Here is a 16,499-nt window from a genome sequence, read left to right on the forward strand (position 1 = left end):
ATAGTTAATTAGTAATATCAGTTTATAAAGGGTTTCTGGGTTTTGGATGTCTCATCCTGGAAGCATAATTTACAGATGGGGAAAAACTCTTCATCTCTTTGACGCAGGGAGGGTTGAGGAACGCAGTAGTTGCTTTGGGAAAGCCCCTGCTCTGCCTGCCTGGTCCTCGCACGGTGCCTCGCCTGCTCGCGTTCGTCGGAGCTGCTGCGCAGAGCTGCAGCCTGGCGCCGTTCCTCTGCGGGAATGGCAGGGGAGGCTCCGCGCGGCCCCGGGAGCCCAGGCGAGGCGCAGGCTTCCTTCTGGCACTCGGGAAGACGGGAAACAGTAGAAACAAATCAATTACCCTTCGTTTTTCCTGCTGTTTGAAGAATTCATTAAGGCTCCAGAAACCAAAGTTGTGCAGACAGGACCATATCTGATTGGTGAAAATACAAAAAGCCAGGTACATTCGCTGGCATGGATGATTTGTTTTGTCCAGCAAGCAGCTCCCAAGGCTGGCTGCGTAGGCTAATGCAGCGGCTCGCGTGCATAGCCCAGTACGGCTATGGGAGTTGCTGATGTATGAGTTTTAATGCCAGCTCGGTCACTGGTGTTCCTACCTAACAAGTCATATAGTGCTGCCTCTGAAAAGTAAACATAAAACTCTTGCTTAAAGCATGGCCCATGTTAGAAACATGTCGCTAAATTAGAGAATTCACCTCCCTAACTCACGTGCCTTTGTGTGCAAAGGGGATGATCTCATCATTGCACATTCCCCAGCATGGGTGAGGGAAGGATTGAAGATGAATTAATTAAAATGCCTGTAAAATACTTTGAAGATAAAAAGCATTATGGGCCTGAGCTGAAGCCTGCTGAAATCAGTGGTAATCTTTTTATTGACTTGAGTGGTCTTTGGATCAGGTCCTGTTATATGAAGCTTTTAATATGAGCGATGGGAAAACCACTGAGCTGAATTTAGAACTCATTTGCAAGTCATCTGTTCTATATTTGGAAAAGAACTGAGCCAGATTCACTGAGCTACATAATCCCCTCGAAGTTTGCTCAGAAACCTATATAAACAGTATTAAGGGCATAGTGCTCTTCAGTTGACAACTTGGAATTCTTTCCTGTACAGAAGGTGACATCAAACCTATTTGGGGGGTGTTCAGGTTATATAGGTTTTTTGCTGGTCCCTGGTGCCATGGGAATTAATTTCAACCACAGTGGAAAAATAAATCACTTGGGAGCTGAGAAATGTGTATGATAATTGGTGAATTTGCATGAAAACTATTTGTGAACCTTCTTGACGTAATGGATGTTACTGGTTGATATTTCTCCAGGGGTTATTCTCACCTGGAGTCTAGCTAAGCCAAAGAGAGCTCTGTCCAAGCTTCTTGTGTCATCGGTGGAGAGAGATGGGCCCCTCCAGGGGATGATTCATCCCGAATGAAGATAGATGCTTGAGATGGGGAGAGGGGGAAATGAGTAATGTGTGCTTGTAAAGCATTTGAATAAAAGTGCAAGAGGTGCTGCTCTCCGTGGAGAGAATGACTGTGGTTTTTTCCTATGAATGTGACTGCACTTCAGATCACTTTGCAGCACGAAGCCTTGCAACCAGGTGTCACATTCCAGCCTATTTTCCTGACTTTGCTAATTGTTTCCTGTCACTTCAGTAGCTTCAAATTGAGGTTTTGTGTCATCCATGTATTTGTGTGTGCTGGTAGGTCTCTTGTTGTTTAATGGATCATTAAATAATTTTCAGGTTTCAGACCAAAAAGAAAATAGGAAAATGGATAAATAAATATTGTATTCAGCATCCTGTTCCTGTGCCACAAGGTTGCAGTCTTCAGTATACTAGAATGTAATTAGTTATTTAATTAGGGTCAGACTTCTTAGAATGCAGTTTACTTGAATGACTGATTTAACTAATGATGTGTGCCATTTTACAGCAGTGTGTTCTTTGTATTAATTACATTATTCCATCATTACATGGTTTAATAATAATCTGCACAGGTTAATATTTTGGTACTACTACTAAAATTAATGGTTCCAAACTTCTGTGAAGTATCACACAGGCTCCTCTTTCACGACCCTGGGGCTTTTGGGTAATACCCTACTTTCAGAATGTCACAGCTAAAATGTGTAATTTGCTTTTCTATGCATTTGAAAAGCATTAATTGCATTTTTATGTAGAAGATGGTAGCACGTGACAGTTCGGTCTGAACTATACATACACCCATTGGGGGTTTTTTTTTGTTTTTTTTTAAAAGAACACTTGAGGCATTCGATGTCTGACTACCCAGCGTTTTCTTAAGGGGTTGAAGTTGAGTGACTTTTGACAGAAAAACATTGTCAGCTTCCTAGAGAGTCGGGACAAGCCTTGAAGAGACCGGAGGCATGCTCACATTTAACATAACACAGTTAATTATTGCTTTTGGTTTTAACTTTGGGACTTTTATCCCCCTGTGATTGCACACGTGCTCAAGTGTTTGCAGGAGATGCTGCGTTTATAGTAGGCAAGAAATTATAAGACGGATTTTTGTTTTCCTGTGCCTTGCTCCTTGCCCCACGTCAGGAGGCGTAGGGTGGCATCGGGTGTCTGGGGTCCTTGGCACACATGTAGGTCCTTCTCCTTAATTGCTTTTGATAACTTCGGTGTTGTGTGAAATGACAAAAGTAATGTGAGACTAAATTTAGTAATTTAGTCTGTTGAAAGTTAGGAAATTTAATATATTTACAGGCGCATGCACAAAGATCTGAATGCATTCAGGTGTTCATGTGCTTTCCTGAATCTGGTCAGTTAAAAACCTCCAAGAAACAAAGTTCCCATTGATTTCTTTTTTTTCCTGGCATTGTCAATGTAAAGCACTTCTGTAAATTAAGCTCTCTTCTGTTTGCTTGCACTGTCTGTAGCTGGATTAAGACCTTTGTCCCCTAAGTCACATTGTAATTTTCAGTTATTTGAGAATAATAGATTTCAAAAGCAGCCAGGAGACTTGGAACACAAACCTCTCGACTTCCATGGGACCTCTGCTCCTAAATGATAGGTAGAGGCTACGTAAATTGAGTGGGGGTGGAAGGTTAGCATAGGGAAGGAGAGAAAACGCAGGAATCGGCTTGAGACGATTTCCTGGAGCTACCCCAGCAGTAATTCACGTAAAGCCTTTCTTGGTCTGACAGAAGCTTCTGAAAACCAGGGGAACTTTCTGAGCAGCACAGAGCAAAAAAAAGACTCTCCGCTTGCTCCGTATGTAACCAACACGCTGCCTATATGCACATTCAAATCCATCACCATAATCTCAGGTTTATGAAAGAAATTGTAGCAAGTACCTGGTGAAAAAAAGCATGCTGAAATCCCAACACACATATCTTTATCAATAAAGTCATCTGGAAAATCAATAGATAAAGCAGAAAAATCTGAGAGGTAATTTCAGTAAGAGCTCAATCTGTCTGGAAAGAATTGCTACAGTGCTATAAAAAGCGAGGACGGTCACCTTTGGTGATGTCCTGAAGATATTAATGCTCTTATAAATTGCTCCTCGATAGACAAACAGATAAATAAACAAGACAAGAGGATCTGCTGGCTGTCTTGGCAGTTGATTCATATTAACGTGCTGCATCTTTACCAGGTTATCAAACTCACCTTTGAAGAATTTGAACTAGAAAGAGGATATGACACTCTGACAGTGGGTGATGGAGGACAAGTCGGAGACCAGAAAACTGTGCTTTACGTGTAAGTAGCATGTCCTTTGTCCCTGTGAGAAATCCACGCCAAAGTTTTGCCTTACAAGATGTAGCTGCTGTGTTTGGACGGAGTCCCAGTCTGCCGGCTGCACCTCGCTGGATGGTTTATATGCTGTTGATCGGTTTTGGTGGAGCTGACTATTCTGGGTGTTTTCTTCTCCCGTCACATTTTCTTAGGCTTCAGCTGACAGAAAGGCTGTTACCTCTTTGCTTCGCTTCTCTTTGTGCTGCCTTTGTTGGGGCCCCTTGGAGAGAGGCTGAGGCTGTCCAGGGAGCTGAGTGAATGGGATTAAAGTTCGGATACAGGAGTAAAGGCAAAGCAGGCAGAAACTGAGAACTGTTTGGATCATTCTCTCCTGTGCTGTCCTTCTTGTGCAGTCATTTTTAACAGTGCAAAGTGGCTGTAAATCCATTCTCTGAGTGACATTCTGAGCGTTTTACAGCCAGCGTGCATTTGTGTACACAATGACGCACGCTTCTTCAAGGCTGAGAATGGGTCCCCCTCACCGTATACCCTTTAGTTTGCAGATATGATGTTCTATGGAGGTTTCTTCAGTAGAGGAAACAGTGTAGGTAGTCCCGCTTTCCTTCCAGGCCTTCCTGTATCAGTGTTTCCCATCTAAGTATGTTTTTTGGAGGGTTTGATTATTGGGTTATTTTTTGATTTTGTTGGGTTTTTTCAATTTTAATTATGAAGAAAGGACATTGGACCAGTACGGGACCAGTCCAGCCATGCTGAAGGAAGAGATGAAATCTCTGATGCCCCCGGTTTTTAGAATAAAGAATTGCTGTGTTGTCAGTCTATTGTTTTTAGAAGGTTTGAAGACTAAGTGCTTTATGTTACAGTGCAGCTAATAAAGGGAATAAAAGGGAAATGGGCTCTGTATTGGCATTTGCCATCTCCTACTCGGTGCTTAATAACTGGAGACGGTTTTGGTTTCAGTTGGAAAGAGCGTGTCAGAATGATACAAAGGAATGTGTCAGTTAGTAGATCGAAGGCAAGGGTTTTCCCTGACCCGTGTGTTTTACAGCACGTAAGCATCAGTTGCTGGTGTCTGCTATTTTTTAGGCAGTTCTGAGGTGAGTGAGAGCTCTTGGCTGCTCGGAGGAAAGCGTGTGCTGGGACCTCAGGGTTTTGATGGAGGGTGGCAGTCAGCGTGCACACCACAGAGAGGTTTTTTTCCCCCTTTCAACTTTCACGTCTCTCTGAATTTTAGTTTTACGTACACAGCGTGCCCCACTCTGAATCTGCACCATGCTAAGGAAGTGGTTGCAGTGGAAGTTGATCCCTGTGTAGCAGAGGGGTAAGTCAGGGTCTTTTATAGCAGCCTCTAGAAAATGCCACAGTTGGAAAAGAGTGAGCCCTGATCATCTTTCAGAAGGCTGTTTATTCTCATTAACCTGCTGATGTTAATGGTTTATGTTTGCTCTTCCTCCAGTAAAGTTTCTCTGTTCCTTTTCTGAAGGGTCAGTGAGAAATCAATTTGTGTATCATTCAAATGTAATTGTGATAATTATATATCATTCAAATCCGCTTTACTGAAGAAACAATGATTCCTGCTATAGCTTCTCTGAATCATTAAAGTACTGTGTAGCTTTATGGAAATCCAAAATTTAAAAGCTGTTGGAGACCTCAGGGTGCTATACATTTGAGTACTTCAGGAAATCTATCTTGCTCTCGGCATGCCTGTTCTGAGCGATGCAATTCAGTACTGCAAGCACGAAGTTACCCGGTACAGCCGTGCCACGGTGTGCGCAAATAGCGGGGAGAGCCTAAAAGCAGAGCAAATCGTGAGTCATGCCTAGCACCGTGCCAATGCAAAGGTGTGCTGCTTGCTTGAACTTAGCGACTTCAGGTCAGCTTTGAGCACCTACAGGTATTTTGTCCTTATTCTGGAGCTCAGGCGTGCCCCTTGACTGTGTCCAGGTCCTGACCACTTCTGAAAGCGTGGCTCCTTGCCATGCTGGAGTAACCATTGCCTCTTTTGAGGGAAGATGTAAGCCAGTGGTGTTTGTCAAAGCCTCAAATGTTTTGAGGGCACTTGCAAGGCCAGGTACTGGAGCAGAAGCAGGGAAAAGTCACCGTGACTTTGAGAAGGAATATTTTAAGTGATGAATGGGCTGTTGGAACCAGGGCCTCCAGCATTCAGCTTTAGTGTCTTAGCTTGAAAGACTCCCTTCTTTTCTATCTAATAAAAAATGTATAAGAGCAAACAACTCTCCAAAAGCTACTCTAGCAAAGCTGTTGTACTCTTTCCAACTGGTAGAGATATTTCATATTGTGTTTTTTAATACCTCCTCTTCGCTTGTTTTTCCACATGAATCAGCCTCCCACTCCATTTTCACTGATCTTAATGTTTGCATGTCTTTCCGAAATCTCTGTTTCTCTGAGGTTCATTTTACTTTACATTTCATTTCAGAACATGAACACCGGTGGTACTTAGGTCAGGAACTCTAACCTGCAATGTATATAAATGTAAAGTCTGATTATTGCAGAAGTGTTTGTAATTAAAGTGTCACAGAACATTTCACAGCTGATTGGTCAAAAAGTGCAAATTACCACCAGGGGAGTAGTTTGTAATAACCTGCTGAAATCATTTCTCATTCCATCCCTTTTTGTTTGCCTAAAGCCCATGAAGATTTTCCTAGATTTGATTTTAATCATTCCACGTTTTCTCACTCTGTATTAGCTACTCAGCACTTTGCTAATGCAAATTTGGAATATCCGAGAATGTCGGCACAAGGTGTAGTGTGCGGGATCTACTCCCAGTGCAGGAGAACTTTCCGTTAAATTGCTCATGCTGGTCCTAACAGGGAAATTTACTTATTTTTATTTTTAATCTGGGAGGATAAGTTGAAAACTAATGAAATGTGAAAGAGGTGTGAAGACCACAGAAATACTCCATTTTTAATGAATGTGGTTGAAGGTCCATGGACAACTTTTCTCAGCGGTTGCTGCCCTCTTGCATGAATTCAGCTGGCAGGAGGTATCAGGTGTATCCATTGGATACCAGCTGTAGGTTTTTTGGAGGAATCAACATGCAGAAACCTAACCCTGTCAAAGACAGGAGTTCCAATTTTCTTACTGCTCTTCATTTATTCTCGGCTATTCAAGAGGAACCCAGTCCTGCAGCCTTTCAAATCAAGAAGTACATTTGAATCAACTTGCATAGCAGCAGACGTTATCCCAAACTGAGGTATGAAGGACCATTTGTTTCCAGTCTCACTCACATCCCTGTAAAATGCATCTCGGAGAACATAACAGATTGTTAGGCTGAGCTTTCTGACTTGCAGAGAGGATTTTATTCCCTAAAGTAACAAGCACCCAAATCAGTCATTCAGCTTGTTAAAGTGGAATGGGAAAGCATGCAAAAACCTTTGAAGCGCCTTTTTCTGAAGGCTTTTCTCTTGGTGTGTTCCTCATTCCTGCCTGTCTGCTGCTTAAATAACTTGAGAAGAATCAACAGTAGCACTTCTTCTGCACTCTCCATCAAACTCTCTGGATGCAAAACAGTCATTAAAACAAGATTACTTCTTAATTTGCCAGCACCCTGGTATCAATAACGTTTTTGATGCAGGTCAAAGCAATAACAGAGCAAAGGTGGGGGCAGAACTGGGAGAACTTTGATGGGCTTGGGAGATGTGAATGTGATTTCAGGGCAAAACCCACTCCAGATTCCACGGCCAAAGCTCGAGCGGTGCCTGGTTTCAGGTGTTAAGAGTAGTCCCTGATGCGTACGTGACTGGTGAATGTCTCTGGGACGGGGAGGAGGGTTACGTGTATGGCAAGGTTGGTCCCATTTACGTTAGATACCTGGAAGGCTATTGGAAAGAATCTGGTGCTCAGCAGGTAGCCAGTGTTAAGAACGTCAAGCGAGTGGGATAAGTAGCACAACTCTTCAAGCAGTCATTTGGCTTCACTCTAAACAAACAGTAATTGGCAGCTTGGCCATGCTGTCTCCGATTACCCAGGAAACTGGGAATTGCAACAATTATGCCTGGAGGTTGCAAGTCACATTTATTCACAGGATGCTATCAACGCACAGCGGCTGGGTTTGTTCCCTTGCAGTATTGGTTTGCAGTCATTCTGCCTTGAGAGCTCGGGGATCGATTTTATCAAGATGTCTTTCAGGTGCTGCTATTGTACTTGAGAACGGTGCCAGGCAGAAGCCATATCTATACATATGTATGTATTTAGATTTAAGCAAACACTACAGGAAAAAAAAAACCCACCTATCCACTTGCAGTAGTTGCACTTAAGGTAATTTATAAATTTATCACAGATGATACCTCAGCAGCAATAGTATAACAACAACATTAAACACTGCCACTAAGACAGGCAACATAACACTCGTACTCCTGTAGTAATGATCCCTTCCCACGCGCTGTTACTCTGTTTTCAGAAGCAGAGGGAAGGAGCTGTGCTCAAAGCGGGCATTTGTGTGTGTGTAAGTGCCTACACTGGTGCTTGTGTGGGTGGGGGATAAAACTCTAAAGCTGCGTTGAACCACAACGAGGTGATAATCCCAAAGGCTGAACGAGCCACACACGGCTCATTAATATGGATATATTAGTGACATTTTTCTAAATCTCTTCAACTCTCCTAGGAGTATCCTTGAAGGGTAGGCAAGGTCCCGATCATCCCCATGTACTGCCTGGCTCAGTAGCACTTCTCAAGGGCTCACAGGGCATTCACCAGATTTGAGGCTTGTGCCTTGTCTTCCAGGGGTTTTTTGAGATCCTTGTGGAAACTTCTCTGTCAGGACAGAAACGTAGTAGAGAATGCGTTGAAAGTAAATTTTTGTAACGCTACAAAATACCTCTAAAGGCAGTTAAGAGGCTTCAGTTGCCGGTATGGGTCCTGGGAATTTTATTTGTTTCCTTGTGTTTTGCTTCAGTGAGAAAGGAAATGATTACTATTGATGCTGGATAATATATTACAATAACGGTACTAAATTGTAATTATTGTAGTGGTGATGATGATAACTTGCAGGCCCTCAACTATGGCAAAAGACTCATTGTCTTGAAAATCTATCAGGTTGTTGGACCATGTTCTGTTTTGGGATTATTCTTAATTGTGTTGGCATTGCTCTTGCTATTTTCTGCTCCTACAGAGGTATATATGGCCTTTATTTTGCTGGGAAAATAAGTTTGGGGAGAGGTACAGGCTGTTTACTTGTTCTTATTTATTTTTACAGCTTGACAGGCACCACGGTCCCTGATCTCATCGTTAGCACACACCACCAGATGTGGCTCCTCTTCCAGACAGACAGTGTCAGCAACTTGCTGGGATTCAAAGCAACGTATGAAGGTAATCCAAGTGTCTCTCTCAGAATTTACCTGTTCTAGAAGGATCAGGGATGAGATGGGTACAGTTGTTTGGGAGAAAAGAGAGAAAGAAGCTTCTCTAAATATATTGAAGCTCTGCAGATTTTCTTCTTATAACTGAAGCTTTGCTCCAATAAGAACAGCTTTCGTGATTTCTTTTCTATGAAAGCAGACTGGGTGGGTAATGTTTCGTTGCCATTTCATCTGCTTTATTGGAAAAGAGTTGGCGAATTTCAGCTGATGGCAACAGACTGTGTCTGTGGGAGAAAATGAGATCAAGTAATCAATGGTTCCAGTAGATTAGTGGTCTCAGCTACTTTAAATTTTCACTAGTCTGGAGTATTAGAAATGAAATAGAAGTTAATGCTGGGATTTTTCAAAAGAAACTCATGAAATGCATTAGGAAGCGAATGCTGAACTCTGTCATAAGCTTCTGCGTTTACTGTTGTTGTAGGTATTTGCAAAGTTAGAGAAACTGTGATGAAAAGTATGCCTTCTAACTTGTGTAAGTGACCAGTGATTTTAGCTGAAGCTTTTCTTAAATTCCTGGTTTGAGTTGGTTTTAGATTTTCTGGAAATCCATCTTGTGTCTCCACGTTCGGCGTGACCACCTAGGGTCCTTAGCTTCCTCTGTAGGCAGTGCTCCGAAGAACGTGCTCTCCTTCCATCCGACAGCGGAGGGGGAGCTTGTTTCCGTAATGCAGCCGCCAGCGCAGACATGCAAGAACACTTCCACTTAGATGTCAGCTTCTTTTTGGTATTGTTGTCATCTCGAATCTCTTTTCAAAGCACTTGAATGCCTTTCAGTTTTCTCTATGACCTGCTGATACCAGGGATGGCTTACTCGTTCAGCTCTGATGCATAAAAGTAGGCACACAAATCTTCACCTAGACATGGGGGCTGCTCCTGAAACGTCTGAGTACCAGCAGCTTCCACTGACATCAGCAGTAACATTTAAATCTGTTTCTTTCAAGGACCCTAAATGCACATTAGTGTTCATTCATTTTTAAAAGTGTTTCCCCGGGACTTACCATGTTTCAGGGAAGTGTCATGTTGTGTTCAGGCCAGGACCTGCCCAGAGTCGTGCTGCTGGTTGATGCTAAAGTAACAGCAGTTAGGAGCCTGAAGGGACCTGACCTACCAGAAAACCTAGCTGGACTAAATGCCAGCATGTCCAGGCACGCTGAGCACTGCCTTGAAGAGGGGACTGGGTCATGATGCTGAAGTATTTACAGGATTGCAGGACCAGGTCAGCAGAAAAGTGATTAGAGAGACATGGATAAGAGATAATGGAATTGAAAGAAGGAAAAGGCAAATCCTGCCTGATTGTCTAGGGAGCATCTTAATGGTACTATTTCAGTCTTACTGGCTGTGACGGTACCAGCCTGAAAGCTTGCTCTCTGCAGTAGCTGGGATGTATGTCTCCTGCCACGTTTGTCTGCAGCTGACTCTTGGCAGCCTGGCAGAGGATGCTGCTGCACCCCTCCCTGCCAGCCGCGGACGGGCGAAAGCGCTCTCCGGCTCTGCTTTGAGGTCCTGACTGGTTTGTTAATCTCATCCAAAGGGCAATGTGGACATATTCTTTCAGTCTCTTGATAAATCTTATGTTTACCCCAGAGCATAGCACATAAAGTTGCAAAGCACATGATATAGGGACTTCCTTATGCTGCTGTTCATCTTCTGTGAACTTTGGATCTATAAGGAGCTTGACTTTTTCCTCCTCTGACTTGCTTCGATGTTCTTGGTAGCCTGATGTATAGCAAGGCTGAGCTGCTCTTGCTCCCTGTGACCTCACCAGTCGGTTTGGGGATCACCAGTATCATTCATGCTTTGGTGTCCTGCTGTATGGAGCTTCCAATGTCAAACGTGCTTCTCCCTTCCCTACTCCTCAGCTTTACCTGCATAGCTGCTGCCTATTTTGCTCTACTCTTCTATGTCCATAACCTCCTAGAGAAGAAAAAAAGGGGGTGTTCTGGCTCTGCTGTCCCCTGATGAGCCTTGAAGGAGGGACCCTTCCTGGGGACTGTCTGTCCTTTGCACCTATTAGACGTGGAGGCTACTCTCTGCCTATCCTTCAAATCTTTTCTCTTTTTCTGGGCGTCTTTGCAGGTTTTTGTACAGCAGCTTACTGACCTTGCAAAATGGATTTGTGCATGAACAAAGAAATACACTCCATGGCTAAAGTCCATGCTGGCGCTACCCTGAGGTTAAGCTAACCTCCAGTCAGCCAGGTCCATAAAACTCTCTTAGTTTTTGCAACTGCTTTGAGTTACAAAGCAAGAGACATTTAAGTAAGAGGCAATTAGCACTTGCCAAATACATTATGAAATTATATGCAACTTACTAACAAGTTCCAGTATCAGTTTTACAGCCACACTTCTTCCTAATTGCGAGGGGAAAATTACAGCTAATGGAGCTATATGAAGTCAAGACCAAAAATCTGCCTAATAGAAGGGCAAAGTATTGCTTACAGTACATGTTTAAATAGCCATCTATCCTAAAACATTTAAGTGTTAGTGTACATTTTAGGCGTAATGCAATCATAAAGCCTGTTGCTAGTGCTGAAACAGTTATGCCGAAGGGATTTATTGATGCACAGATTCAAGGACCTGTTGGAAGGACCATGCTGAGGAGGGTAATATGCCATCAAATTTTTAATGTGGGGTTCCTGAGGAGGGGCGCCAGCCAGGTCCTTTTGCTTCACTTTTGAGTGAAGAGGAGGCATATTTGCACCAGGAAGAGTACGCAAAATGCGAGGTATCTGGAATTGGGTTTTTTCAAATCTGCACTGCGAGATTGGATGCGTTTGGAACAAATGCTCAGTGGGTGTAAATCAGTGTGACAGCATTGATTTTCAATTAAGCTGTGTCAGTCTTTACCAGCCTAGGATCTGGCTCATTAATGTTCATGAAGATTACTTCTAAATCTCCAATGTCTCAACTGCAGCCACTTTTATCCTTTTAAACAGACATTCTCTCATAATAGTGAACAATGTTTTTGGACTTACAGTGCTTGTCAGAAGAAATTTGTATTAAGCTCCATTTTGCTGGAAATGTCTTTTCTTTCTCACAACTATAGCAGCTGATTGATACTGCAGTTTAGTGCTTGGCTTGAGAGGGCTTACAGCCTCCTGGGGTCCTGGGCCTTCTCCCTCCTTTCCTTTAATCTCAGGTGACTTCTCCTGAGAATGCCCTCCTCTTAGGGCTGATGCCTTCCACAGCCATCGGAATGGTTCTTTGAAAGTTCCCAGGTCAATCCCTCGTAACGGTTGGGTGTAAATAATTCAGGTAACATTTTCAAAACTTCTTGAGGAATTTAGGGTTCATTGAAGAGGATCCAGACTCCCATAATATCACGCACAATCCTCCTGCAGTTATGTTCCCCATCGGTGGACTGAAGATGCTTGGTCCTCCTCACGGGGGAGGTGTGGGGAAAAACATGTTTCTGTTACTGATGAGCCTGAGGTTATTACAAGTGATGGTCTAAAAGTACATCAATAGTATAAAATTCTGTGGTAAGAGACAGAAATGTTAAAACACAAAAAAATAGAACAAAGCCAGATTTTAGTTTAGTCTTACATTTATATCTGTATATTTTTAATATAAAGTAATAATTTAAAGTTAAAACAAGATTTATAGACACACACGCTAATCTAGTTTGGATTTCTGTTGGAATTGGGTTAGTTTGGGTAGAGCTGACTAAGGTCTATGTTCTGAACTCTAGCATGCTGCAGGCAGGGGATGATTAAACAATATTTATTGTTGTTGAAATGCTGACTAAGTGTTTGGCTCTGGAGAGCTTAGCTTTAGAGCTGAAATTTAGCCCCATGGTGCTAAGAGGCTTAGGAGCTCTGCAGAGCTGGAGCCCGAAGATTGCCTTTACTGACCTTTCTGGTTTTAATCAAATCGGTGCTGCCCAAGGTGCTTGGTTGGGTGAGCTCGCTGGGTTTCCACATCTCTTCTTACATATATGTTATATGTAAATCCGGAACTCTCTATATAGATGCCGGCATGCAAGCTGCATGTAAAGGTATTCGTACACATGTATATATGTCAAATTGAGGAGAAACAATAACGTCTTAAGTTGCCTGATCCTAGGAGACTTGGGGAAAAAATACACCTATCCGAAACTAGTGCTGCTGCTGTTCCGAGTTAGCTTTCGAAGCTCCCTGGTGTGGAGCACTGTCTTTGATTTTTGTCTAGTGAAATGCTCCCAGATAACATGCAGGTAGTTTTCATTGATTATGTGTATTTTCTTTTTTCTTTTTTTCTTTTTTTTTTTAGGTTCTACATGACCTAACTCCCCAATGTTGTTGATGGTAGCAGTCTGTCAGAAAACTTAGTGTTTATATCTTTCCTGCTCTGCTTTTCCATTAAATGTATTGACTCATGTCATAAAACACTAGCACTGAAATACTGCTGAACCAACAGACATGAAGGCTTTTAGCTTATGATGTGTTGACCTGAACTGCTCTCGGGGTCATGTTACTTGTATTTAAGTCTCGTATAAACCTTGGCAGGAGTGATTTGATGTTATGCCACACGGTTTTAATGAGCCTGCTAGATTCAGTTTCTGCATTTGCCCGGCAACAGTGGTTTAGGTGGGATGTGGCAAAGATATGCAGAAAGGGCTTTTTCTTCTCGCTTTACCTCCTCCTCCTCGTAGTGTTTCCTCTTTAGATCCTTTTTTCCTCACTGTCGGAATCAAAAAGAACTAAGCAATGGAAGCTCCCTGGTCCTGCTTCCTTCAGATACATACCTGACACTATTAGCTTTCATTAGTTTAAGCAAAGTTGATAGACATACAAAATAGCGCGTGTGATGTTAAATGTATTCTTGAGGGTCTTTTCTGACTAGAAGTAACACTTGCGCGATTTCCTCGGGTACGGCCTCTAAGTGCTCCCACATCTTGTGGATGTTTTTTCCAGGAACTGGAATTTTGCTAGTGCAGTACTTGCAGCTCCAAAATCCTCATTTTCCTCCAGAGCCGAGTTGGGCAGGAGCAGAAATTCCCACAGAACCCTGGGAAAAGAGTGGCCGAAATGTCGGGTGCCTGCGGTGTCTCCGTGCGGCTGCGCAGGGGAGCAGAGAGCGAGCGCTGGGGCTCCCCGCACCGGCTCCGTGCCCCCGCGGGCTGAGAGAGGCTCTCGCTCTCATTAGTCACTGGATGTGTAGGCTGCTGCCTCTGCGCTGAGCAAAGGGACCCGCTTTCTCCACCCACCACCAGAAGACAAATAGCATAAATAACTGATGAAAAATTTCTGGTGAAACATTTTCCGTTAGAAAAATGCTGTTTTGTCAAAATCTGATCTGCATGATATAATATTTGATGGAGAAGTTTTGAAAGATTCGTTTCAACTTGTTTCATTTAAATAATGTCACAACACTTGATTTAGATGTTCTTGTTTAGTTTTGACTTTTATTATTCTAATGTGGAAGTGATTTTACTTAAACATTCATCAGGAGAAATGTTTCAATCTTATTGAAGTAACACGTTTTGATATTTCTGAACCACTCATTTTTGGAATTTCTGCTCTGCCAAATATGTCATGAGTCTTGCAATGTATGAAAAGAAATGTAGGGGGGATTTTCTCAGGACAGAAATTCCATTTTCTGACCTCTCATGTAATAAAATGTGCTAGCTTTGTGTGCCTGCTGCTAACAAGGAGATCACATGCATGGTGGAAAATGTGAGCTCTAATTCTTCATTTCTCTCCCATTCTTAAACTGGTGATTTCGCTGTCCGTAGCGATGTTCCAGCTGGGTTCGTGCAGCGTGGCAGAACAGGACCGCGCGGGCTCACGAGGGAGGGAGGAGACCGTTCCGTCAGCACCCTGAGAGCATCTGTGTTACCTTTATTCTTTCTCAGCAGAGGGTCAAAAGGGACTTATTTTTTTTTTGCTTGGCTGCATTTTTTCTGATTATCTGGTAGCATAAGCATACCCTCATTTTACAAAAGCAGTGAATATGCTGAACACTTGTAGCTCCCTTGGCTTCTGCAGTAGCTGGAGCTCCTTAGGATGTCTGTCTGCAGCCCCTTGGCGGGGTTCCCGCGGCTGCCATCCCTCCCGAACCACAGATACGTGCAGAGGGAAGATCTTCAGGTCGGCAATGAAATCTTAGCCTTGCTGAACGTAATAGCAAAACTCCCATGGGCTTTAGGAGGACAGGGCTCTCTCTGGAGTCAGGTGTGGGCAGGAAAACATTGCATGTCTGTGTGTTACAGAGTTTTGTTGCTTCTCGGTGGAAGAGCGTCTGAACGTGGAGGAGCAGGCTGAGAAGCGCTGGCCCTCCTGCTCCCTTGTGGCCCTGGCAGTGCTGGGTACAAAGCGGGCTGGGAGATGACTGCATTGCTCCCCCTGGCCCTTAATGCTGTGTGCGTTGTTTTAAGAGGTGGCTGGAGCGACGTGTTAGCGGCCATCTCGTTCTGAGCAAGCATCAGCAACCAGAGTGGTACTGGGATGTGCAACGTTTCCTTTCCCAGGGCACCCAGCAGCGCAGGCTTCAGCGACAGCAGGAGCTGGAGGCGCTGGATGAAAGGCGCCCTGTGGGACAGCGCGCCAGCAGTGTTACTTGCTAATACTGTATTTCAAGACTTCAAGGTGTGAGAAGGAAAGGAATAACAAAAATTAATGTTTAAAGGCTGTTGACTCGTAGCAGAAAGCGTTATCAGTTTCCCATGTCTCTGTCAGGTCACAATGATACACGTTTGAAGTACGCACACTACCCTTTGATCTTGTTACTATTTCTTGAGTTTTAAAGCTGAATTTTCTTTCTGCGATTTGCACTATTTGTGTCCTGCCTTTTTCTTTTTTTTTTTTTAGAGAGTAATATATAGTTCAGTGCTACTTTAATATCTGAACTGTTTTATTTTTTGTCCCTTATATATAAGCAGAGATCTTAAACATTTAGATTTTCAAAGTCTGCAGGAATGTACGTAAATCGTGGCAAACAGTGTTCACTGACAGGCAAAAAAGAAACCTATTTAATGAAATCTTTAATATTAATTTATGTTAAATTATTTTTGGGATGCTTCATTACCTGACAGTGACTTTTTAGTTTGACACATACAGCAGTAGCAGAAGCTAGGTGCCTCGTTGTGACTTCTATTCAAAATACACCTGTATCTAAGTTGCTCAAAGTCAGAATAATAATGAGGTGCTGCTTGTTATTCAAACCAAATTGGAATATTAGATGGAGTAATGCAAATCTCGGATTATGCGATTTTCCTCTGTAAAGAAAATGTCATAAAAGAAGTTTCCAATTTGGTGTAAGAAATTGAAAACGGGGAGAAAAGACAGCGAGGCTGATCATAGATGATGGGGATAAAAACTAGAGAATGTGGAAGATGAGATGAATGTGAAGCAGATAAATAATGCGGGAGCACTAAGGAGGCTGTAAAGGAATGAATTTTTGTAGCTAATAGCGATACAGAGCAGGGGGGCCTTT

General features: G+C 43.0%; 1 protein-coding gene across 1 annotated transcript in view; it reads left to right on the forward strand.

Moving 5' to 3' along the window:
* CSMD2 (CUB and Sushi multiple domains 2) overlaps window positions 1–16,499 on the forward strand; it is a 345,266-nt gene that overhangs the window by 197,097 nt on the left and 131,670 nt on the right. Inside the window, exons 12-13 of the mRNA XM_087760834.1 lie at window positions 3,609–3,712; window positions 8,922–9,034. Coding sequence (XP_087616960.1) covers window positions 3,609–3,712; window positions 8,922–9,034 — 217 coding nt within the window. The remainder of the gene's footprint in view (window positions 1–3,608; window positions 3,713–8,921; window positions 9,035–16,499) is intronic.

This window comes from Nipponia nippon, unplaced genomic scaffold (genome assembly GCF_047370975.1).
Source record: "Nipponia nippon isolate SJK-2023a ecotype South Korea unplaced genomic scaffold, ASM4737097v1 scaffold_23, whole genome shotgun sequence".
NCBI classification, from domain to species: Eukaryota; Metazoa; Chordata; class Aves; order Pelecaniformes; family Threskiornithidae; genus Nipponia; species Nipponia nippon.